Source organism: Talpa europaea (assembly GCF_964194135.1).
Source record: "Talpa europaea genome assembly, chromosome: 13".
In the NCBI taxonomy this organism is placed as follows: Eukaryota; Metazoa; Chordata; class Mammalia; order Eulipotyphla; family Talpidae; genus Talpa; species Talpa europaea.
Genome location: NC_140080.1, coordinates 99,785,536 through 99,810,021, shown reverse-complemented (window position 1 = coordinate 99,810,021; position 24,486 = coordinate 99,785,536). Strand labels below are relative to the sequence as shown.

Here is a 24,486-nt window from a genome sequence, read left to right as displayed (position 1 = left end):
TGGGCTGTTAAGGTGTTGGCCTCGGCCGTGACCATCTCGGAAAGGGGATGCCCCGACGGGCGCACGGGGCTGGGGGAGCAGCAGGACGGGCGCGCTGACACGCAGGAGCCTCTGGAAGCTGGTCAGACAGGTGGTGCCGGCAGCCTCCCGGGCTGGCCGGCTCAGAGATGGACGACTGACCTCTGGCCCAGCGGCCGAGGCAGGGCCTGGCTCCCTCCAGGGGCAGGAAGGAGGCCCCAGCACATGGGCGGCGGCCCCATCGGGGTGTCCTTTATTTCTGAGAGTATTTACAGGGGTGTCAGGACAAGCACCCAGCCAGGCCAACCGCGCGGGCTCAGTACCGGTACTTGGTGGAGTAGTCCTTGGGGGACACCACCAGCCCGCGGCCCTTGCGGGCGCCCCGGTACACAGTCTCGATAATGTCGATCATCTCCTGCTTGTCCTCCATGGCCCAGTTGATCTTGTTGTTGTTGCCGGTGCCCAAGTCGATCATGATGTGCTTGTTCCTGCAGAGGGGAGGCCAGGCCAGAGCTCAGCCGCCCGAGGCCGCCAGATGTCCGTGGCTGGACACGGAGCAGCCCCGCCACGGCGGGGCGGGGGGGCAGCGCTCCCAGGGCTGCCGTCCAGAGCTCCGTGGCATCACCGACACAGGCCCCCCCGGATGTGGGCCCCGGTCCTGCCCAGCGAGCCCGGCTCAGGCCGCTGATCCGGGAAGGCAGTGAGCAGGGAGAAGCAGCACGCAGACGGGACAGCTCTGCTCCACACCGGCCGCTCCCCGCACCACCCTCTGCACCCGGGGTGCCCGCAGCATCCAGCGCTCGGCACGGGACGCCTGTCCGGGGCTGGGTGGCCACAGACCCCGTCACAGAGATCACAGATAGAACTCACTTCTGGGTGGATACCCCAGGAGCTGAGCTGCAGGAAACAAGGTCGAACCCCCCACTCCATCTCCCCCTCCCCAGCTTCTCAGCTGCCTGGAGACCACCAATGCCTCAAAGGGGCCGCACGGGAGCAGCTGGGGCCCCAGAACTGCCGAAGGGCCTGCAGGCAGTGTGGGCACTGGAAGGCTGACCGAGGCCTCCCCTGGCATGGGGCCTCCGGGAGGGCACCCAGCAGCAGGGCCTTCCCGACGGCCCAGGGAAGAGCTGGTCGCCCCTTGGGCCCGCCTGTCCCCCCCACGTCTCAGCCACCATGGCCATGAATCTGTGCTGCCCTGTTAGGCACGAGCCAGGGCCCAGGCGAGGCTGCCCGGCCGCCCCCGTGGGGCTGGGCCTCGGGGGCGCGCATGTGAGGCAGGGGCTAACCAGACGGAGCCGCACCCCGGAGCCTGGGTCAGCTGTGATCTCACCAACCAGCCCCAGTGCCTGGTCAATCCCTCCCTCATGGGGGCATGGCCCTAGCAGGAACCAGGGCCCCCCCCCGCCCCCCCCCCCCCCCCCCCCCGCCACAGAGAGCGGCTGTCAGGCTTGTCATCCCATGCTTATGTGCAGCGATTCATTCTGGGGTCCCGGGGCGTCACCAGAAGCAGAGAAAGGCTGACCCGCGCAGCGGGAAGCTGCTGATTATCCAGCTGGTGCTTACTGAGGTGACGCCAACGGACCCCAGCGCCCGTCTCGGAGTCTAGGCTGCCACCCCACAGCTGCCCGTGAGTGCACCACACCCGCCCCCAGCCCAGGATGCCAGCCCCGGGGCAGAGGCTCTCATCGCCCCCTCGAGCGGCCGGGACCATGCCGGCGGGCCGTTATCCCTGGAGGCGACCGGCCGAAAAGGCGTTTCCCTTTGGGGGGCGCGGAGCTGGCCCGGGGCTCACGCTGACCCTGACAGCTCGGCCCCGGGGACGCACCTGAAGAAGAACATGACGGTGCAGGGATCGTACAGCTCGTACATCTTGTTGAAGTCGGGCACCTCCGTGATGTCCACCAGGTAAATGACCGCGAAGTTCTTGACCTGAGCGAAGCACACGGAGCAAGACCCCGTGACCCCTCTGTGCTGCGCGCCCAGGCGCTGGGGGCGCGCATGGGGGGACAGCTTCTAAGCTGAGCCCCGGCCTGTTGCCGCCGCGCTGACCCACCAGGGGACGCGCCTGGACGCTGCGCGGGCAGCAGCTGCGAGGGGCCTGGGAGACGCCCGTCATTCCCGCCTGGCCTCCCCAGCAGCACCGGCCCGGGCGTCGCCTTCCCTCTCGCATCCTGCCTGACTCGGGGGCGCTTTCCTAGATAAATCTTAACAATCCCCAAAAAGAAGCCTTTCAGGGCGACACACTGTTGCTCCTCGCAACTCTCCTTCTGGCTTTTCAGCCACACAGACACGTCGGCTCACGGCACCCCCGCCCTCACCGGGCCCTCACCGTGCCCCCGCCTGCCTCTCCTCGGGGTAAACCCCAAGTCTGGGAACAAAGGGGTTAAAGGCATCCCAGGGTCTCCTCAGGCGCTCGTGCCAATGGACACGCTGGGAGTCACTATACTGCCCCAAGATTCTGACGCCCTGACTCCCATACTCTGACTGACCCGTGCCCAGTCACCCTGGCGCCCGCCCAGTTCTCTCCGGGGTGCCGCAGGCTGAGGGTCCAGTCTGGAGAACCTTCTCCTGGCTGCACCCAGCACTGGACAAAGGCTGCACTGCGAGCAGCTGGGGCAGCGCCCCAGCTCAGGGACAGGCACGGACACCCGGGAACCTGCAGCCGCATCCCGGAGGAGGCGCCTCGGGAGGTCGGGGCACCCGCCAGGCCAGGAACCCGAGACTCGAGAGCAGGAGCGGGCGCGGCCGGCGAGGGCCAGGGAGCGGCGGGGGGTGCGCTCGGGCAGGTGGCGGGTGGGGAGCCGCGAGTGGGGAGCAGTCCGCAGGCCACGGCCCTGCCCGGGCCCCCGCGAGGACAGCTGCAGGGGCGCCGGCGAGCCCTGGACCGGGCAGCCGGCGGGGCAGGGGTCTCCGGCGGGGGCAGGAGGTGCTGGGGCGCCCGGAGGGCGGCCGCGGGGCCACCGCACACACGGCGAGGGGGGCGGAGTCGAGACCCGGCCAGACCCAGACCCAGACCCGCGGCCCGCGGCCCCGGGGCCCCCAGCTCCCCGCCCGGGCAGAGACTGGCCGAGGAGCCCGGACGCCCGGCCCGGGCCCGGGGGTGCGGCGGCGCCCCCCACCGCCCCTCCGCGAGCGCCGCGGCCGCAGCACCCCGGCCCGCCCGGTCACCTCGGGGGCGGCAGCCAGAGCCGGGACGCGCCGGACAGCGGACAGCCGGCCTGGCCCGCGGGGTCCTCCTGAGCCCCGCCCCGCCCCCCGCCCACGTGCGGTCCCCGGCCCCCCCCGGCCCCCCCGGCCCCCCGCCGGCCCCCCGCCCCCGCCGGCGCGCACCTTCTCGGCGATGCTGTAGAGCACCTCGTCCATCTTCATGCACGTGGGGTCCCAGTCGTGGCCGAAGCGGATGACCACCACGCGGTCCTCCTCCGACAGGATGGCCTGGTCCACCTGCCAGCCGTTGTGCAGGTGCGGCAGCATGTACGACATCCTGCGGGGGGGGGCGGGGGCGGGGCGGGGGCGCGCCACGTCACGGGCGGCGGGCGGGGGACCCGGGCGCCCCCACACCCGCCCCCCGCCCCGCCCCCCCCGCCGCGACGCCGGCCGGCCGGGCTCCCCGGGGCCGCACGCCCGACCCCCCCCGCCCCGGCCCCTCCCCCCCCGGCGCCTCCGGCCTCCGTCCCGCGCGCGGGGGCCGCGCCCCCCGGGCTCCCCGGGCGCCCCCCGGGCCCGGACGCACCTCCCGCCGCGGACCGGCTCCCGCGCTGCCGCCTCCGCCGGCGAGGAGCGTCCTGCGTGCGCGCGCCCGGCGGCGTGCGCGTGTCCGCGCTGTGCGTGCGCGCCCGGCCTCGGCCTCGGCGCGGTCTCGGGGCGGGGGCGGGGCGAGGCCGGCGGGGGCGGGGGCGGGGCCGGCGGGGCGGGGCGGGGCCGGCGGGGCGGGGCGGGGCCGGCGGGGCGGGGCGGGGCCGGCGGGGCGGGGCGGGGCCGGCGGGGCGGGGCGGGGCCGGCGGGGCGGGGCGAGGCCGGCGGGGGCGGGGCGAGGCCGGCGGGGGCGGGGCCGGCGGGGGCGGGGCCGGCGGGCGGCCCCTGAGCCCCACATTGCGCGGGGCGCGTCCGGACACGGCTCGCGCGGTCGTGGCGCTTCCTCGGCGTCGCCGAGTCCGTCCGCCGCCGCCTCGCGCGGGGCTGGCCCCGGGAGGGACCCCGGGAGGGGCCTCGGCGCGGCCCGGCTCCCCCCCCCCCGCCGCTCCCCCCTCCCCGGGCCGCTCCCCCCGCCCCTCCCCCCCGCCCCGGCCGGTCCGGCAGAGCGAGCCAGGCCCGGTGGGCGCCGCGGACCCCGACCGCTCGCGCGTCCTCTCCCCCAGCCCTCCTCGCCCCGGGCGGGGTCCGGGATCGCAGGCGGGGGGGGGGTGCCGGGGGTTGGGGATCGCCGGCAGGGCGGGGGGCCGGGATCCCCGCGGGGCGGGGCGGGGGGGATCCCCGGGGGCGGAGAGGGCGGGTGGGGGGACGAGGGGGCGGGGGCCGGGATTCCCGTGGGGCGGGGCGGGGCGGGATCCCCGGGAGGGCGGGGTGGACGTGGGAGCGGGGGGGCGGGGGCGGGGCTGGGAGGGGCGGGGCGGGGCCAGGGCCATGCAGGGGCGGGGCGTGGCCATGGGGGCGTGGCCATGCGGGGGCGGGCGTGGCCATGCGGGGCGGGGCCGAGGTGCGCGCGCGCGCGGTCGGCGCTGGGGCTGGGGGGGGGGGCTGGGGTCGGGGCGCGGCGGGCCGCAGGGCAGGGCGAGGAGCCACGTCCCGAGGGGGCGCGGAGGCTGGCGGGGCTGGAGTGGGGGGGGGCAGGGGGGCTCCCGGGGAGCGGACGCCCCTGGGCGCGGGACCCGCAGTCTCAGGACTGGAAGCCGCGGGGTGTCGGGTCAGCGCCGCCGGTGCGGGGCTCCGGGTCCTGCCGGTGCTGGGCAGGGCTCGCCGGCACCCCCCCCCCCCGCGCACTCCCCATGCGTGGCCGCCGCCGGAGCCGGGTCCCAGGCCGGGGCAGCGGAGGCGGCAGCGCGCGGGCTGGGGTGTGGGCGCGCGGCTGGCGGCGGCTGGCGGCGGGGGTCGGCCTCGCGGTGCCGCCTGTCCACGGGCTCAACCCAGGCCGGGCCGGAGGCCGTGGGGCATACTGGTCCCCTCCTCGGGGTGCGGGCCCGGGGTGTGGCGCGCGAGCAGGGTATGCTGTGTGTGGACCGCGCTCGCCAGCGTGGGATTTCACGCGCGTCTGCACACTCGCAGCTGCGTGCATGCGGCTCTGCGCAGCCAGAGCAGTGGGGTGTTGGTGTGAGGCCCCCTGGCCGGGTCACCCTGCAGCTGGGGCCAGACCCAGTGCGTGGGTCCCGAGAAGCCACCGGCCACTCTCCCGGCCTCTGCAGGTCCTGCCGCGTCCACCCCAGCTCAGGCCTGGCCACTCTTGGCAGCACGGCCTGGAGCCAGGCCCATGGTCAGCCATGGCTGTGGCGGCCGTCCTGCTGGGCTGGGCTCTGGGGACTGGGAGAGCCTGGGGTGCCATGCGGTACGGACTGCTGGGACGTCAGGCCTGACCCCCACACTGGCCCTGGTCCCCTGGCAGCCCCCAGCCCCCCTTGCCTGGCTGCTAGGCTGTGGTGGACTGGGCAGGGGCGCAAGCTTCTGAGAAACACCCCACCTGGCTCCAAGATGGAGGGCCAGGCCCTCCTCTCTCGTCCCGTCCCCCTCCAGCCCCGCAGTCAGCTGGGCTCCAGCTCCAGCCCGGGCCCAGACCGCACCCGAGGGCTCTGGAGGGGGCAAGCCCCACACACCACGCGCGCTGCTTACAAAAAGGCCTTTATTAAATGGGCGAACTCTGGCAGTCAAGTAGGAAATAGACATACAAAACTTTACATCTGCCCTCAGGAGCCTCCAGCGCGGGGCCGTCTGGCCTGCGGCGTCCAGGCCGCGCGGGAGCCGGGCTCGGCGGGCGGTGGCCATAAGGCGGGATGTGCTGCTGCCTCAGGGATGCCCACACAGGCCCTCCACAGCCTCCGCCGCTGGCCGTGGTCCCTGAGGACGGCCCCGCGTGGCCCGCCGGCGTGGGTGGCACAGCCTCCGAACACCGTCACCGGAGCGGCTCCCTGGGCGAGGTTGCTTAAAAACACCTATTTCTGCGAAATAGCGCGTCTCGGTGTGGGCTCCACAAAACACACCCGTCCTCGGGAGCGAGAGCAGGGGCCGGCGAGGCCGCCGCGTCACATGAGGTCGCTGAGCTCTGCCTCCAGGGCCGCGGCCATCTCGTCCGCCTCCGAGCTGCTGCCCTCCTCGTCCCCACAGCTGGACTCCCCGCTGGACGCGCTGGCGGCGTCCTCCTCGCTCAGCTTCCTCTTGTGGCCTCTGAAAGGGAAGCACGGGCTGGGGAGGAGGCCGGGGCAGGCAGCACGGCGCCTGCGGGACCTGCGTCCTCTGCCGCCCCGAGCTTCAGACCCATCCACCCGGCCAGCCCCCGCGAGCCGGCCATCAGAGCCCTGCCAGGACCGCGGTCTGCGTCCCCAGCCCCTCGGTGGTGCGCCCAGGCTTCGCGTGGGCTCCTGCTCCCACCTGTCCCGGGCTGGGCGGGCCGGCCGGACACCGCTGCTGCCCCGCTGGGCCCTCGGGCCGCTCCTTGCGGGGCAGGAGGGGCAGGAACGGCCAGCTGGGGCGCTGAGCTACGAACCCGTCTCTGAGTGCCTGCCTGGCCAGTCTCTCCCGCTCCTGGAAGTGTCCACTGCCTGCCTGCCGGCCCCGCCCCCGGCTGCCGACACCACTGCCCAGTCCTGTTAGTGACACCATCTTCGAGGCCGGGCCACCCCGCGTGTCGCCCGCCTCTGCTCTGGGAGTGCACCTGAGCCCAACACCGTGCCCGCCGGGGGTCAGGCCAGAGCACCCCTGGCAGGTGTGCCCCTCACGCCCGTGGGTCAGCAAGGACGTGAGCCCGGCTGGGTCATCTCCTCACAGGGCACCTGGACCCTCAGCCCCCAGGCGCCTGAGAGCAGTGGCCCTACCTGCCCCCCGCCGCTGGGCTCTGGCCCATCTGGCCTGGACTGCCTGAGGTGGCCACATCCTCCATTTCTTCCACACCCTCTTGGGGCCTATCTGGGGGTGCCTCCGACAGTCCCCCCTCACAGAGCAGGGGGTGCCGTGACTGTAGGCAGGAAGGCCGAGCCCCGCCGAGCAGACGCCCGCACAGGTGCCGCCTGCTGCTGGCTGGGCCTGGTGGGCTCCAGGCAGCGTGGGGCCGGGCAGGGGAGACCCTGGGGAGCCGGGTGGGCTCCGGGTGGCGCGGGGCCGGGCGGGGGAGACCCCGCCCATGGGGCGGGCAGTGCTCTGGGGTGTGGATGGCTGGGTCGGGATGTGCCCCTGCCCTCTCCAGCCTACCTGGGTGCGCGGCCTTCCCCAGTGCCGCGCCCACTGGCTGAGCTCCTGCGCAGTGGGGCCCCCCCGGGGGCACCTGTGGCCTGGGACTCCCTGCGCTGCGGGCCCCCCTCCTGCGACTCCTCGGGTGGCTTCTTCTCGCTGTCGCTGTCGTCGCTGCCTTCCCCGAGGATGTCGTCCACCTGGGGGGGGAGAGCCGTGCAGTCCACAGGAAGGGAATGGGCAACGGGGTGGCGTGTGTGCGTGTGGGATGTGATCCGCGTGTGTATGTGTGGTGTGAACCATGCCTGGTGTGATGTCTGGGGGGTGTGTGTGTGATCCATATGTGTTGTGTGTGGGATGCGATGCGTGTCTGGTGTGGGATATGTTGTATGTGATGTGTGTGAGCTGTGTGTGGTACGCGTGTGTGGTGTATATGCTGTGTGAGGTGTTTGGGGTGCGTGTGTGGTGTATGTGAGGTGGGGTGTGGGTGTTTGTGGTGTGTGGTATGTGTGGGCCTGTGATCCGTGTGGGGGTGTGTGTGGTGTGTGGAGTGTGTGTGGTATACGTGTGGTGTGTATGTGGGGGCTGTGATCCGTGTGGAGGTGTGTGTGGTGTGTATGTGGGGGCTGTGATCCGTGTGGGGGTGTGTGTGGTGTGTATGTGGGGGCTGTGATCCGTGTGGGGGTGTGTGTGGTGTGTATGTGGGGGCTGTGATCCGTGTGGGGGTGTGTGTGGTGTGTATGTGGGGCTGTGATCCGTGTGGGGGTGTGTGTGGTGTGTATGTGGGGCTGTGATCTGTGTGGAGGTGTGTGTGGTATGTATGTGGGGGCTGTGATCCGTGTGTGGGTGTGTGTGGTGTGTATGTGGGGGCTGTGATCCGTGTGGGGGTGTGTGTGGTGTGTATGTGGGGGCTGTGATCCGTGTGGGGGTGTGTGTGGTGTGTATGTGGGGCTGTGATCTGTGTGGAGGTGTGTGTGGTATGTATGTGGGGGCTGTGATCCGTGTGGGGGTGTGTGTGGTGTGTATGTGGGGGCTGTGATCTGTGTGGAGGTGTGTGTGGTGTGTATGTGGGGCTGTGATCCGTGTGGGGGTGTGTGTGGTGTGTATGTGGGGCTGTGATCCGTGTGGGGGTGTGTGTGGTGTGTATGTGGGGGCTGTGATCCGTGTGGGGGTGTGTGTGGTGTGTATGTGGGGGCTGTGATCCGTGTGGGGGTGTGTGTGGTGTGTATGTGGGGCTGTGATCCGTGTGGGGGTGTGTGTGGTGTGTATGTGGGGCTGTGATCTGTGTGGAGGTGTGTGTGGTATGTATGTGGGGGCTGTGATCCGTGTGTGGGTGTGTGTGGTGTGTATGTGGGGGCTGTGATCCGTGTGGGGGTGTGTGTGGTGTGTATGTGGGGGCTGTGATCCGTGTGGGGGTGTGTGTGGTGTGTATGTGTGGGGTTGTGATCTGTGTGGGGAACTGTGTGTTTGTAGTTTGGTGTGTATGTGGGGGCTGTGATCCGTGTGGGGGTGTGTGTAGTGTGTGAGGTGTCACCTGACTGACCGGCCCCCAGAGCTGCGTCCCTGTCCTGAGCCCCCCTCCTTGAGGGCACCGCCTGGTGGTGGACGCGGGGGGAGGGGCTGCGGGGGAGCGGGGGGGTGGGGGGGGGCGGTTGGTCCAGGGGGCGGGGCCGCGCCCACCTCGCGGTCCATGCTCTCCAGCTCCTCGCGGCACAGCGTGTACAGCGGCATGGTCTCCGACAGGCTGGGCTGGCGCTTCCGCCGGCAGGGCCCCGGCTGTTCCCCGTCCCGGCCGTCGGGCAGCTCCTCCGCGAACATCTGCTGCTGCTGCTGCTGCTGCGGGGGCTGCACGGCTCTGCAAGGAACCCGCAGGCCCCGTGAGGAAGGCCGGGCTGGACTGTGGGTGGGTGCCTGGTACAGCCGCCGACCCCCTCCTTGCCGGGGCAGAGGTGCCCGGCCCCGCCGACGAGGTCAGCACCGGCCCCGCCATGTCCAGTGATGCCCAAGTCCCATCAAGACGGGACAGGGCCGCCCCACCCGCCGGGGCGGCCGGACCTCGGGAAAGCCACAGCCACTGGCCGTGCAGACTGGAGAGGGCAGGACCCGCTCACCGGTCAAGGCCAACCCCACCGTGGAGCGGGCCCTGGGAGCAGAGGGGCAGACGCGTTCCAGCCCATGAGCAGGCCGTGTGCCCCAGCAGGACCCTGCGCACGCGAGGCCAGTGGCTGACGGGTGACTGGCCGAGGCTCCAAGAGGCAGACGGCCACAGAAAGGGCTAGCGGGCCACGGGCCGGGGAGCGTCAGGCGCACGGAACGTGCACGAGGGATGAACAAGCGCCGCGGGCCTGGAGCAATGTCTGGCCCCTGTGCCAGCGTGATGGCGCAGAGGCTGCCAGGACGCTGGTGCCAGCGCGCGGTTTATGGAGAGCTGAGGAGAGACCCTGCGGCTCAGTGGGGTGCCCTGTCACTTCCCAGGGAAAGGGGACTTGCACCGCAGAGGCAGGGCTGGGAGCACCCCAAGAAGCCGCCAAGCCGCACCTGCCACGGAGCACGACCCAGCAGTGCGGTCCGCGCCCCATGGCTGGTGTCCATGGCTCTCTGGGCGGGGCAGGAGCATGGACAGGGCTGGACACGACTCTCGCGGGTGGCTGGGGGCACCCGTTGCCGCGGGCCTGGGCCGCCCTGTGCTAGTTCCCATAGCTGCCCCGGGTCCCGTCAGCCCAAACCCTAACTCAGCGCAGGCTCACACCACCCACACGCAGGAAGGGCGGAGGAACCAATGGGGCTGGCTCAGGCCCCCTTCCCAGGCCTGCACGCCCACAGGTGCCCCTGGGCCGGCCTCCCCAGATGTGCCCACTGCAGGGCTCCCGGCACACGTCCGCGTGTCCAGAGCTGGCCCGCGCCCGACCACCGCATCCCATGGGAGCCAGACCTGGGGTCCCGGGCCACTGCTGTACCCGCAGCGCCAGGCGCCCTGTCACAATAGGGCCCTCAGGGTTCCGGGCACAGAACAGGCCAGCGCCGTGGGGCAGGGGTGGGTGGGACAGGCATCCGAGCCTTTTTGGGGGGGCACCCCAGGGCATGCTGCGCTCGTTAGGGGCTTCCTTCTTCTGGCTAGTTGAGCCTGCATTATCTTGGGATCAGAACCATCGACTTTGGAACCTGCGCTGGGGGGAATAGGGGCAGGGTGGGGCGCCTCCCTCAGACCCCAGGGGCTGCTGCTATCCAGGGGGACACACCTTCACATTGGAGCCGGCGTCCCGGCAGGAGAGCACAGCGCATGCTCCTGCCCGCTGCGCTCTCGCAGCTCCCCTTGGGGCGGACACGTCCGTGAGGCCCTGCTGGCTGCCTGCACCTGGCCACCCTGTTCTCCCAGAAGCCCCCGCCCACGCCGCCGTGTCAGCTGAACGATTAAAGGCTCAAAATTAAACAACGCGTCTCTAGCTCCCGAACATCCGGCTGAAGACAACACACCTTACGGTCTACGCTTCAGAGACGCAAGCAACCGGGACGGTCACCGCGTGGAAGGCTGTGTCTCAGGGTCCTGCCCGGGCAGCCCCAGCATGGTGCTGAGGCCTCGGCTGTGCTTCTCCCGGCCCGGCCCAGCCCAGCCTCCACCCACCCCACACCAACCCCCCCCCCCCCGCCTCCCTCTGGGGGCTGCGTCTTGGTGGCCCCCGATGCCCCACGCCCGCCCGCCTCCCTCCGGGACTGTTGAAGGCTGGCCTCCCGCCTACACCCCCCCACCAGGCCCGCCTGCCTCCCTCTGGGGCTGCATCTCGGCGGAGCTGCAGCCAGCTCTTGTGCAGCCAGAGTGTTGGCTCCCCACCCCCAACGGTGTAAGTTAAAGATCTAAAAAACAGCTCGCAGGGAACCCACGCAACAGCCCCAAGGCGAGCCCCAACAGGCGCCCCTGCCTGTGCGGCAGCCGCGGTCTGCGCCACCAACAGGGACCGGGCAGGTGGCCAGGGGACGAGAGTGGCCGTGTTTGCAGAAGTGAGGACAGACCGGCCGTGGGGGTGACCCTGCCTGGGAAGGGCCGGGGATGAGCAGCAGGGGCCGCCCTGACCCCTGGGGCCCGGATCTTGCGTCACTGCAGAGAAAGGGTCGCTGGTGCCGCCCGCCAGGACCCAACCCACAGCCGGACACCTCATGCACATGCCCACGGCGGTCAAGGGGCTGCCCTCCATGGGGAAGGCCTGTAGGTGCCCCGACTCTCTGGAGAGCTCGGGTGGGCTGCAGGACACCATCCCCAGGCCAGGGCAGCAGTTGGGGGTGGGGGGGCATCCTTGGCCCATGCCTCCTCACCCCACTAGGCCACCTCAGGAGGACCCTGCTTGTGAGGACCGCTCGCGCCATGTACCTGAACGAGGAGTGCTCCCCGTGGCTGGGCAGGGCTCCGGGGGGCCCGGGGCCTGGGGCCCCCTTCCGGATCAGCTTGCCCGTGTTGGCGTCGTAGATCCTGACGTCAGGGCCAGGAGGGACCCGGGGGTGGACGGGCGTGGGGTGGAACAAGGCAGGCGGGAGAGCGCCCTGCCGGTCGGGAAAGGCTGCCGGGCCGTCCTCCCTGTGGGCGAGGGCCAGGTGAGGCCAGGTGAGGCCCGACACCGTCTCAGGCCTCGACCCCCAGACGGCAGCCCCACCCCCACGCCACAGCCTCCCTCACCCCCTGGGGCCGAGAAACCTTCCGTGCTTCTCTTATGGCCCGGCTGTCGCCGAGACACGCGTCAGAAGCCACTTGCATTTGCAGGAAAAGGCATCGCGGCTCCTCTGTGCTTCTGAGCAGTGAGCTCGGGGGGCTGGGCGCTGCGGAGGGTAGGGCCGGCCTGTGGGCTCACCTTTGTGGGCGGCCGCCATCGTCCCGGAGCGGGAACAGCCGCTCCTCCACCTTGTCCCAGCGCTCCAGGCAGCTCCACAGCCAGTCAGGGCTGACCACATGCAGCCGGCCGCTCTCCTGGGCCTGCCGCACCTTCTCCGTGCCTGTGGGGACACCGTGCTCAGCGGGCGGCGCCTGCCCCTTCAGACCTCCGGCCTCCCGCACCTCAGCACCCCACCACCCCTGGTGAGCTCCCCTGTCCTGCAGCCCCTACACGTACCGGCCCCGGGGTGCTGTGGGGTCACTTTCAGCCAGGGAGGAGGTGTGGGGGTGTGCACACCCTCCCCCTCCATGCATGCCCAGGCCCCACCTCTCAGGGCCCGAGCCTTGCATCCACCAGCCCCTCTGCTGACCCTGGGGCAGCCCAGCACTGCCCACGCCCCGCCCTGGGCCGCGCTGTCTCCACCTGTGGCGCCCTCCTCCCGCCACCCCTGCACACGCCTGCCGCTGTCCCCAGCATGGACGCCCCCAGGTGCAGGTCCTCGTCCACTGAGCCCTCCCTCCACACCCATAGCCACGGCCAAGACTGCGCTGCCCGCTGCCTCCCAGCCCCAGCGTGAGCCCCAGGCTGACCCCCTGGGGTGGGGGTTTCGGCAGTACCGGGGTCCCTCAGGCCGAGGGCGTTCGGGAGGGAGCTCCCTCAGCCTCTGTCCTGCCCCCACGGCTCAGAAAGGTGTGCGGGGTGCGGGTGGGCGGGGGTGGGGCGCCTACCGGCCCGGGCGGCCACCAGGTGGGTGGGCCTGTCGGGGGCGTCGGGGTCCAGCACCAGCTGCGTGAGGATGCGCGCGCCCAGCGCCGTGGCGTGGTAATACTCCCGCGTCTTCTCCACGGGGAAGCTGGTGGGGTGCAGCCCGCTGAAGACGATGGCCACGTCGGCCAGCACCTTGCTCTTGAGCTCGGGCACGATCTTGCGGATGTCGGGGGCCTCCGGGAGGTCCCCGCCGAGGTGGCGGTCGTAGCGGGCATAGTAGGCCGCGTGCACACGGGCCAGGATGCCCTCCAGGTGCACCAGGTGGTCGTCCGCGTCCGCGTCCGCGTCCTCCTCCTCCTCCTCCACGCTCTGGTCCAGGGACTCGCCGCCCGTCACGCCCGACTGCTCGCTATTCTGGGACTCAGTCTCCGCCTCCTTCCGGTCAGCACAGCCGCCCGCCAGCCCACAGAGGCCGTCCCGCTCGTCCTGCCCGTCCTCCCCGCAGTGATTCACCCCTGGCCGCTCGCCGCCCGGCTCTCTGGCGGCGTGGGGCCGCCTCCGGGCCCTCCTTTCCGCGCTCTCGGCGTCGGAGGCGGTGGAGGACTGCCCCTCGGACTCGCTGCCGCTCTCGCTGTCGCTGGACAAGTCAAAGTGCAGGTCGCTGCCCTGCCCGGCCTGGGCCGGCCGCTCCTCTGCGAGTGTCCGCCCGTGCTGCTGCGCGCACCCTGGTGGCCCCCGGCCGTCGACCACTGGGGCCCGGACGCCAGGCCGGGCGCCCCGTTCCTCGGCCTGAGCAGGCCAGTCCCGCGGGGGCTTCTCCAGGCCGTTACTCTGCTCGGCCGCAGCCGCCTGCCGTCCTTCCTCGGGGCCCTTGGGGGACGCGGCTGGCTCCGTGGCGTCGGCTGCCTTAGCGGGATGATTCACTACGTGAGCACACGAGAGAAGCGGCAGCGTCACTCGGTGGCAGGGAGCCCTTCACGGGGACACGCGGCTGCGTGGGCGTATGGATCTGGCCGCACCACGGACCGGGCTGGCAAACCCGCTGCCAAGGCCACGAACCGCCCTGCCTCGGTCTCCCCACCTCTCAGAGGGCACAGGATGCTCTGGTGGGCTGGGGCCAGGTGGGCGCACTCGGCCAGGCCTGGACTCAGTGGCCACAGCAGCACCTCTTGGCCTGTGCCTCGTCCAGGGGCTGCAGCCTCAAAGCCTTTCATGCAAAAGCTAAAGCACGCCAGGCGCAGCTAAGCCAGCAGAAAAACCGTCCCAAGACAGATGTGGCCCCGGGGACCTGCCTTCTCCCAGGTGCCAGCCCAGGGAAGGGCCACCATTGTGGGGACCTGCGTGGGCCACGGCCGGCCTCGCGCGGGCGCTTCTAGGAGCACGGAGCCCAGCCCCTCCCTCTGCATGTTCAGCTAGGCATGAGGTCCGGGCCAGCGCCCAGCGGGGAGAAGCCGGACGCCAGGGCAGGGGAGGGCATGGGCGGTCACCCACCTCTCCTCCTGGCAGGGGGCCCGCGCGGCCCGGGCGGCGCATGGATGTCGCCGACACCCTGGAAGTACACGTACTTCTTCACGGTGATCAGGTTGGGAGCGAACTTCCAGACATCCTCCCGGTCGTCAATGATGCACACCATGGAGTCCCCGCAGGGAAAGAGGTTCCTGCAGGGACAGAGCATGGTGTGGTCTGCGGGACGCAGCTGCTCATGAAGGGCACGGTGGCCTCCCCCTGGTGACGGCAACTTGGCCGGAAGGGGCTGGCCCATGCGGGCTCCAGTGACGCCAGCCCAAACTGCTGCAGGGCCTCGGGGGTGCGGAGTGCATGAAGGGGTGCCAGCATGGCCCCATCTGCGCACTGAGGGGCTTGGCGTAGAAGGCGGGGGGGGCCTGCTGACCCCAGCCACCCCAGCAACCTGCCTGCTGTGTGTGCGTGCGAGAGGTGGGGGACTCGCTAACACGCGTCCAAGGAAACACCCAGTGCCACGGACCCTCTGCTTCCTTCTAGTGGCCTCGTCCACCTGACCGTCCACAACTGAGCTTCAGGCAGACCTGATGCCCAGCGCGCAGGAAGAGTTGATGAGGGCCATGGCCACCCAGACAAGGGGTCAAAACTGCATCTGTCGCCCATGAACCCACATCCCCCAAAAGCAGCAGAGCTGCAGGCCTCGCGCCCCCAGTGCCATCCGCACGTTCAGGTCCAGGGAAGCTAAGAGTTGCGTCTCCTGCACCAACCCCGGCCCCGCCCCAGGTCCATCATGGCCATCTGAGCTGCTCGCCCGCATGGGGCACCTCGGCCAGGCTCTCCCCCGCTGGCATAAGCTGGGGCAGGTCCCCTCCGGGGATGCGCCGAGTCTGACGTGAGCCGTCTTGGAGGAGGACGGCCGCACTGAACAAAGACTACGAGACCACAGCTGCCACCACCCAACCTCCTAGGAGCCATGTCCATGGGACAGTTCACTGCGGAGGGACGGGACGCAGCGGCTCCCTCCAGGTAGCAGTGGGGCAATGCTGCTGCAGGGCCCCGCAGGAGCAGGAAAGGCTCTCCTCTGTGTGGAAGCACCGAGGACGGGAGGCCTCGGGTGATGGAGCCCCGGGCGCCCAGACAGGCCCCGAGAAAACACAGCCCGAGAGGCCGACCCCGGGCAGGCCCTGCCGAGGTGGACATGCGAGCAGCAGTGGCCACCTGGCTCAGCGCAGCCCTGGGAGGCCCGCCAGGCTGTCGTCCCCACCGCCGGTCAGGGCCTCCGCACACGCAGGGCCCCAGAGGGGGCAGGCGTGGAAAGGAGGGCCCAGGCTCGCCACTCCAGGGCCAGGTGGGTGCGGGGCCGGGGCAACGGGGTGGCACCTTGTGCCACGGGGCACACACCTGAGGTTCCCCGTCTTAGAAAACGGGTCGATACATTCGTCCCTCGATAAGATCCGGTGAGAGAAAAGCTTCTTCTCAGGATCCAGAAAGCCTGTGGAAAGAGCATGGGACAAGGTCACGCAGCCCTGAGCTGGGCAGTGGGTGCTCACTGGGGATCAGCACCCAGCACTGCGCTGGTGCCGCCTCCGGGTGCCGGCCCACAACAGCTCCTGCACGTCACGCCACCTGCAGCACCGCCTAGACAGGGGAGGCTGGACCTCACCTGCGGGACCTGGGAGCTAGTGAACGAGGAAGCCTGTCTCTGAGGGGCGGGGGGAAGCCTGGCTGCCTCGTGGACAGGGGACACAGGCCTGCGGGCTGCCCCGCCCCGTCCTCCGCAGCAGCTGGCTCCAGCATGGCCTCGTGTACCTGCCTACCACTCCCGCCTCAGCACCCACCCTGCAGCCAGGGCCAGCCTGGCCCCTCCTGAGCTGCCCTCTGCCTGCCCGGCCCCACCTGGCCCCAGGAGACCGCCTGCCGCGAGGGGCATGGGTTCACCTGCGATGGTGTGTGCGTACAGCCGGCTGCCGAAGGTGAAGACATGCAGCTCGTACAGCCGGGCCACCCGTTCCAGGAAGCCCTTGCAGTGCGGCCGCAGGCGGGTGTGCAGCATAGGCTCACCCCGGCCTAGCTGGAAGTGGAAGATGCCCTGGAAAAAGGGACCCCGTCAGCACCCCATGCCCGCCCCTGGCCCCACGCCAGGTCCAGGCAGGCCACTGACCCGCCAGGCAGACACCCCCGAGGTGCTGGGAGCAGCATGGCCTCTGCTGCAGGGCCAGCAGTGACCCCCAGCAGTGCCCAGTCGCCATGGCTGACCGCCTGCGGGTAGTGCCTCCATCACCACAGCCACCGCACGTGACCTCCGCAGGGCCCAGGAGGGCGGCCGCACCAAGATGCCGGCTGTGCCGCAGCAGACGAGCCCACGGACCCGTGTGCCTCCGGGGACGGCGCTGAGAGTGGACGCGAGGGCGGCGCCTCCAGGGCCAGCAAGCAGCCCCACACAGCAGCGGCTGAGCCAAAACGCTCTGGGGGGCGGGGCTCGGGCAGACGGTGACAGGCCCTTGGGCTGAGCGGCCTGCTCGCCAGCGTGACCAGCCACGGGATGTGCAGTTTCTTCTCCTACGCAGCTTACTTGTTTCTTTCAAGCAGCGAAGTCTGATTCTCACTCTGGCCCATAGGGGCAAAGTCCAGAGGCTGGGCGCACACGCCCTGCAAAAGCCTGAGCTGCGGGGCTCGGCCGGACGGGCCTTGGGGCTGGGGGCGGCTGGCGCGAGCACATCGCGCGGGCCACAGGCTGAGAAAGGGCACTCTAGGACGAGCTCATGCGCTCGTAAAGCTGGCACAACGCCCCCGTCAAAGGCAGGGCGGAGCCGCTCAGAGACCGTCCGACACGCGGGATGCACAAGCAGGCCCGACCCAGATCCTTGCACCAACGCAGCTTTTGTGGGTGGTGTGGGAAGACGGCGCCCGCCAGGGTGAGCACAGAGCCACCCGGCGCACCCCAGGCCAGGCCGGCTCCCGGCAGCTGCCCCTGTGCCCCTTCCTGGGAATGCCTGGTATCACAGGCGGGAAGGGCTCCTGGCAGCACCACCGCCCGCCCCAGCGCCTCCTGACGGGCCCAAGGCTGGCACATGCTGAGGGGGAGCTGCCCCGCAGACTGCACGACTTGGGCGCAGGCTGTCGGGTGACAGCCGTATCTCTCCCCGACAACACGCACGGGGTGCCCGGATGGCCTGTGCCCGGGGCTTCAAGGATGGCCCGGACACCCACCCACACCCGCCCCAGACGCCCGGAGCTGAGGCGCGGCCGGAGTGGGAGCAGTGCACAGACACGCACACTCAGGGCTCCGCGGCCACGTCCGGGGCCCTCGCTTTCTCCCCTCCAAGAGAACTACAGACGGAAAGAGTCAAAGGACTCCCCCCAGCACACCCGGCTCCCCCGCACCGTCCTCTCCGGCCTGGGCGCCACCCACCCTGTTGGACATCTGTGGGCAGTGCTGCTCCGTGGTGTGGATCAGGGTCTGGTCCAGGTCCACCATGAGCACCAGCTTCCGGTCCCGGTGCAGCCGCTGCTGGTCCTCCCGCCCCAGGAGCTCGGCTTGCTGCGGGAAGAGGGGGCAGATGAGGGACGCGACGCGCTCAGACAGGCGCCGCAGCGTGGAGCTGCACCGAGCGCCGGCCGACAGGGGAGGCTGTGAGAGCGGGCACGGCCAGGGCCCCGGGGCAGCCCCCCGACGTGACCGGGCGGGTCCCAGACACTGAGCGGGGGTGGGCAGGTGTGGGTGCACTGCCCACGCACGCTCCGTCTGTCGGAAGCTCAGCAGCACAGAAACACCAGGGCCGAGGCCCGGAGGAGAGCAGGGCGACCTTCCTGCGGCCCCCCCCCCCCCCCCCCCCCGTCAGCCTCGCGGGACTCACCTCACAGCTCACCATCAGCTCAGGGACGCTGTGCACCATGGACACAGTGGCCGTGGACAGCGGGGCCTGCTGCTTCCCGTTCTTGCTCTGCAGCCTGGGGCGAGAGGGGCCGCGAGGTGGCGGCGTCTGAGGCACACAGCCGGGCGAGGTGCTGGCGGATGCCGCAAGGCACACGGCAGGCTGGGCCCCGAGTGAGGGGCTGGATGACTGCTGCGAACCACCCCCTGCCCCAGGGGAGCCCCAGATAGACCCCGGTGCCCTCCAAAGCCAGAGAACAGAGCAGGGGCGCGCGGCACTCACTGGGTCAGGTCCTGGCCACACTCGGCACACAGGCCCTTCATCACCACCGGGTGGCTGCATCCCTCCAGGCGCGCCAGCACGGCCCTGGCGGAGACAGACGGTTACCAGCAGCGGGCGGTGAGCCGCACGGCAAGGGGCGTGCACTCGGGGCGGCACGGGCGTCGGGGGCCGCGGCTCTTAGCAGTGGTCCTCTCACTGCCCTCCCCACCCCCGGGAGCCGGCTCCCACCCAGAGGGAGAGCCAAGAGCTGCACGTTTCAGGCAACGCTCCGTTTTCCTGAGACGTACACGCCGCTCCTTCCTGTAGGCTCCTGTCCACACGGCGGCCCTGCGGCAGCCTTTGGAGGTGGACAGCCAGCCACGCGCTTGGGGTGCCAAGGGCCCTGCCTGCCGGGAGGGCGGCGCCTTCCTGACTCCCTGGAGACTTAAGGGGACCCCTGGGAAACAGGGGAGGCATGCCCCAGTGCCTCGCCTCCCAGACACAATCCATGCACACCGACCCTGCCACCCTCGACCGGGGTGCCCCGCCTGCCTAGGCAGAGCCACCGACGCAAAGCAGCCGGGGACCACGGCACAGGGGCCAGAGGGCCGCGGGGCTCTCTGCAGGGTGGACCGGCCAAAGGACCTGGGCCCATTCTCAGAGTCCGAGGCCACATCCAGCTGTCACCTCACGCGGTCCTCCCCCAGCCCCAGCTGCTGGAGAGGCCGAGCCTTGGGATGCCGGGCTGGGTGCGACAGGCACAGACCCGCTGGACAGCCTGACAACCGACGGCCATGGCCCGATGCTTCCAGCACTGTGATTCTGAGGCCGCCAGTGCCGAGCACACGCAGGGCACACGCATAGCGGCAGCTGCTGAGGTCCCTCCAAGGGCCCAGCAGGCGCAGGCAGGCAGTTGGTGCGTGTTCTCGTCACACACTTTAAACTACAACTGTAGGCTGGGGTGCTGTTTCAGGAAATGTACTGGGGTTTGACCAACGTCCCCCAAACACGAACAGGAAGTGAGTGCCCGGCCCCAGCCCCGAAGGGTTTTCTGCAGGCCGAGTTTTGATCGTGACGCAGCCCGACTTACTCAACTTCCTGTGTCCTCGGTAAGAAAGCTCTTACCCGGGCAACGAGACCGGTGGGGCCAGGGTGAGGGTGACTACAGTGGACCTGCTTCAGGGCAGCCCCACCATCGGGGGCAGAAGGGGGCAGTGAGAAGGCCCGGCGCATGGGCTCTATGGTGAGCACCGGATACCCCCGGGCGCGGGGTGCCCGAGGTGGGCGAGGAGTGAGCAGCACGGGGCCCCTAGCACCCCTGCCGCCCGCTGACCGACTCTGGGAAGGCGAAGCCAGGAAATAAAACCAGATGGTCAGTCCCTGGAGCGCACACTCCGTTTCTGGAGCTCCTGTGTTGCTGAAGATGGAGAAGAGGCCGGCTCGGTGCTGGGCAGACCCTGGGCCCCTCAGTGGGACCGTGACTGCCTCGAGTCCCAGGGCTGTCATCATGGTCCTCTCCCACACGAGGTCCCAGCCCAGCAGCGCAGAGACAGCCCACTTAGGGAAGCGGGCAAAGGGCCGAGAAGCGCTTTGCAGGGCCTGAGTCAGTGCGCAGCCCAGGCCTCCTCCCGTGCCTCCCTGTGGGCCGAAAGGGCCCCTAAGAGAGTGGATGGTGCAGGAGGGAAGGGAGTTGTAGGAAGCACCAGGCCAAACGAGTGCTGGAGCCCCCTGTCTTTGCAGACATGCGCGGGGCGGGGCAGGCAGAGACACCCAAGTTTGCGGCTCAGCACCCCGCAGCCAGCACTGCCTGGGGGGACGCCAGCGGCACCCTCCCCACCAGCCCGGCCCAGATGCCAGCCACCAGCGTTGACCTCTCTGCTTTCCCTGGAGAAAATCATGATTTACAGTTTCTACACAAGTTGCTTTCCCGAAAACAGGAGCATCCAAACCTGGCCCTGCTCGTGCCTGTACCCTAAGGGAGACGGAGAGTCAGGGGCCGCTCGTGCCCCCCGCCAGCTTCTGCAGGGTGCACCCCACCGGGGGAACAGGGCTTCCCAGGGAAGGGGCCGAAGCGCCAGGACGCCCTCAGGCCTGGGGTTGGGGCAGACCGCCCCTGGGCTCACTGGCTACATCCGGGCACTGTGCACACCAAGGCCAACCACCGGGAATGAGCCCAGCGCATCAAGAACAGCAGGGCCCTTGAGCCCACCTGGCAGAGGGTGCCCCGACTTCCTGGACCCAAGCTCCTTCCTTGGAGCGGATGGAGTTCCTGCCTCTACAGAGGACCAAGCACAGGGGAATAGGCGACTCCATTTCAGATCAACACACTCGTCAGGTGCGGCCCCAGCCGCACTGCAGCCAAGACCACTGAGACCACTGCAGCCAAGCCTAACCCCCTCACTGTGGGGGTTACCTCATCCATCGAGGCTCGTGTCAGCCCCAGCGAGAGCCCCACTCACTAGGACCCGTCCACAGGTCAGATCTTGGGCTGCCAAGGCCCACCACAGGCCGCCCCACCACTCTCAGCTGACAGTCCTACAGGCGCGGCAGGCCCCATGGCGGACAGGCAGAGGGGACTTAAGAGTATTGAGGGCCACGGGTGCAGGCCTGGCCACAGCCAGCCCCATCTTTCTGAAGGAAGCCCCAGCCAGTGCCTGCCCCACCAGTTTCCCGCTGAAGGCACACCTCCAGACACCTCCCAAGGACGAGCAGACACTCAGCACTGGAGGGTCTCGCACTGGGGTGAGGGGAACAGGTGGCCGGCAGAGGACCCGCTACCATGGCCACTCACCTGCCCTGGTGCCTGTTCCCAACACCACAACAGCTACGTGGGTCACCCCATGTCAACCCAGCCCCAGAGCCCACAGCAGCTGTCAAGACGCACACCCACAAGCTTCCCAACAAGGCCCTTTATGAGGCTGAGACGCAGGTACTGACAGGGAGAGCCCCGCCAGGAGACACAGCTGAACTACCCTTGCCAGGTTGCACCCCTTCTTGTACTCACTGCCCTCAGGGCTACCTCAATTACAAACGCTGGTCCCGGGGAGGGGACCCCTTCCTGAAGGAGTCGGCACAGCTGTCCTCTCTCAGGGCTGCAATTTCAGTTGCACGTCTGCAGGAACTCGTCTCCCCAGATCCCACGGCCGCTCCTCCGCTTCCTGCCCCGTGCTCGGCCCCTCCCCTCCAGACCAAGCCCCTCCGGGGCTCTTCTGGCCAGGACCCCGGCCGGCCCTAGCACCTCTCCGGGCCCGCACGTCATCCGGGCTGTCGCCCAGACCCAGAGTCCCGCTCGGGCTCGGGACCCCCGTGCGGGCCCCGCCCGGCGCCCCCCAGGCTCCCCCCGGGACTCACCCGGGGGCCAGCACCTGGCCCGGCTGGGCGCACAGCTCCCGCACCACTCCGGCGCGCTCCGACCTCAGCCTGCGCTCGGCGCGGGCAGGAGCGGGCCCGGCGGGCTGCGCGGAGGCGGCGGCCTCGCACACGGCCAGCACCGAGCCGATGCGCACGGCCGCGCCCGCCGCCACCCTCCACTCGAGCAGGCGCAGCGGCCCGGGGCCCGGGCAGCGCACCTCGGCCACGGCCGCCGACGGGGAGCCGTCGGCGGGGACGCGGCCGGCGGGCGGCGCCTCCATGGGGCCGGCGGGCGCTGCGCGTCAGCGGCGGGCGCGGCTCAGGGCTCGGCGCCCATGGCGGGCGGGCGACCTCGGCCAGGCGGCGGCGGCGGCCCCGCAGTTCCCGCTCCGGCACCGGCTTCCACCCGCCACTGCGGCCCGCGCCCACTTCCGGGAGAGCGCGTGACGTCACGCGCGTGCGTGCGCAGGCGCGGCCGCGTGTAAACACAGGCCGGCGCGGAGCGCGAGAAGCGCCGTGGCAGCCGCGGGGACTGGCGACGTCCTGGGGCTTAAGCCGCGGGGCCGCACACGGCGGGGACTGTATAACCAGCGCCATTTACCCGCGAACGCCGGCGTCGTGGGGCCGCAGGTCCCATCATGCAACGCGGGCCGTCGCCCCCATCATGCACTGCGAATCCCGGCATACAACGCGGCGGCTGTCCCACCGACTGCGTCACGAGCCGGTTCCGGCGCCTAGAGAACTACGAGTCCCGGCATGCCCCGCGTCGGGGGGTGGTGGTGTGGGAGCCGGTCTGGCCCCGGCCCGTCCCCGTCCCGCCTCCGCGGGCGGCCACGCCCCGCCCCGTGCCCCGGGGCTCCTCCTCCCGCCCCTCCTCCCAGCCCCGCCCCGCCTTTCCCGGGGCCCTCCTTCCGCCCGCCTCCCCGGCCCGCCGCGCCCGCCCCGCCCCCGCCCCTGCCCCGCCCCCTCCCGGCGCGCCTCCTCTGGCGGGGGGTCCCCGGGCGGCAGGTCGGTCGGAGCCCGCGCCCCAGACGGGAAGGCGGGGCGGGGGCGGGGCAGCTGCCCCTGAGCTGCCAGTCGCTCCGAGATGGAATCCCAGGGACGCGGGAACACGCCGATCGGGTGAACATCTGGGGTTTGTGGGCTCGGACCGGCGCAGCGATCAGAGGGAATTTTACGGCTCAAACGGCAGTGATTAAAAAACCCTCACTGCAGCCTTGGAAGATGAGGCGTGACCAAGACAAGGTAAATCGGGCAGCAGTCAGGCAAGAAACAGTGCCTAGAATGGAAATACATGAGATAGAAAATGAGAAACTACAGAAAATCTGCAAAACCAAAAGTTGGCTCTTGGAAAGGATCAGCAGCTCTGACAAAACTTTGCTCACTGGGTCAACCAGAAATACAAAGAGGAAAACTCAAGTGGGCAAAATCAGGAAGGAAAGAGAAAACAGCACTACCAGCTTTGCCGAAATTGGAAAGGTTGTACGAGAATGAGGCGACCATTCGCCAACAAACTCAATCGTTTCGGTGAGATGGACAACGTCCTTGAAAAACAGGGCAAAAGCAGCTGGCTGAAGAGCTGGGCCTGGTGAATGACCGCAGCAGAGAGAATCCATGATTTTAAAGCTTGCCACAAAGAAAAGCTGTTCCCCACAAGGGCGTGGGGAGATCCCCCAGACACTCAGAAGAGCCACGGCACTTCACAAGCTCTTCCAGAAGGCGAGAAACGGCCCTCAGCATGCTCTCCGGCAGCTCAGCTCGCGACCCCAGGGCCTGGGATGCGCCGCCACACAGCCAGGGCCCCTGCTGCGTTGTGGCGTTGGGGGGGGGCGGGGGGGTCAAGTCTCAGCGTTATCAACTGTCTGCAGCCGCTGCGACCTGAGTTCGATCCCCGGCCAGGAGCTGACGCACAGGGCACAGCAGAGCGTCTTCCCCTGTCTCCCCGCTGCTCCCCTCAGCAGTGTATTTCGAGTCCATCTGCCTGTTCTGCTCCCCACTCTGTCTCTGGTGAATCCTCTCAACACCCTGCATCTCTGGCCTGTACCCCAGTTCTTGTGTGCCTAAATAAATAAATCTTTTTTAAAAAAAAGGTCTATCACAGCAAAGGCAGTAGGCAAGGACGAGGAAACCCAGGCCTCCCGCACTGCGGTGGGGTGTCAGTGTGTAGCCCCCAGAGGGTCATCCTGCTGGGCAGCCCCTCGGGACTAGTCTCCAGCCCAGGCGCCCGGGAACCGGGGGCAGAGACCATAGTGCCACCCATGTCTGCACAGGATGGCCTGGGCAGGGGCTGTGGCCGGAGCTCAGGCCCCATGTGGCCAGGACGCAGCATCAGGTATTTTGAAGCGTGGCGCAAGCGCGTGTGCTGGGGTCACGTGCTGCAGTTTTGAAGCTGGGCGATGGCACAAGGGGGTTCATTATACTATTTTTGTTTAGAATTTTCTGTAATGAAAATGTTTAGCCAGAACTACTTATTACATGAACATACGGGAACAGCCGAGGACAAATTGAAATTTGAGAAAACACCCACGCCCACAACCTAGCGCTTGTTTTGATTTAGGTGTTATTTTTCACTCTGCCACCAC

General features: G+C 69.6%; 2 protein-coding genes across 3 annotated transcripts; both read right to left on the bottom strand.

Moving 5' to 3' along the window:
- Positions 1-272: 272 nt before the first annotated feature.
- On the bottom strand, positions 273-3,501 carry TXNL4A (thioredoxin like 4A; the record flags this gene model as incomplete). Its single annotated transcript, XM_084252439.1, has 3 exons — positions 273-506; positions 1,844-1,947; positions 3,349-3,501. The coding sequence occupies 3 exons, from the start codon at positions 3,499-3,501 to the stop codon at positions 335-337; spliced, it is 429 nt and encodes a 142-aa protein (XP_084108565.1). The 3' UTR covers positions 273-334.
- Positions 3,502-6,157: 2,656 nt separating this feature from the next.
- CTDP1 (CTD phosphatase subunit 1) lies at positions 6,158-22,185 on the bottom strand (the record flags this gene model as incomplete). 2 transcript variants are annotated; one of them, XM_084252270.1, is made up of 13 exons in its annotated part: positions 6,158-6,390; positions 7,411-7,589; positions 9,070-9,244; positions 11,753-11,956; positions 12,228-12,369; positions 12,977-13,879; positions 14,448-14,614; positions 15,819-15,909; positions 16,356-16,506; positions 17,830-17,958; positions 18,275-18,368; positions 18,575-18,658; positions 21,905-22,185. In XM_084252270.1, the coding sequence occupies 13 exons, from the start codon at positions 22,183-22,185 to the stop codon at positions 6,249-6,251; spliced, it is 2,742 nt and encodes a 913-aa protein (XP_084108396.1). In that variant the 3' UTR covers positions 6,158-6,248. The 2 variants fall into 2 exon arrangements, with proteins under 2 accessions (XP_084108396.1, XP_084108397.1); XM_084252271.1 differs by having other exon boundaries at positions 12,977-13,858.
- Positions 22,186-24,486: the final 2,301 nt, after the last annotated feature.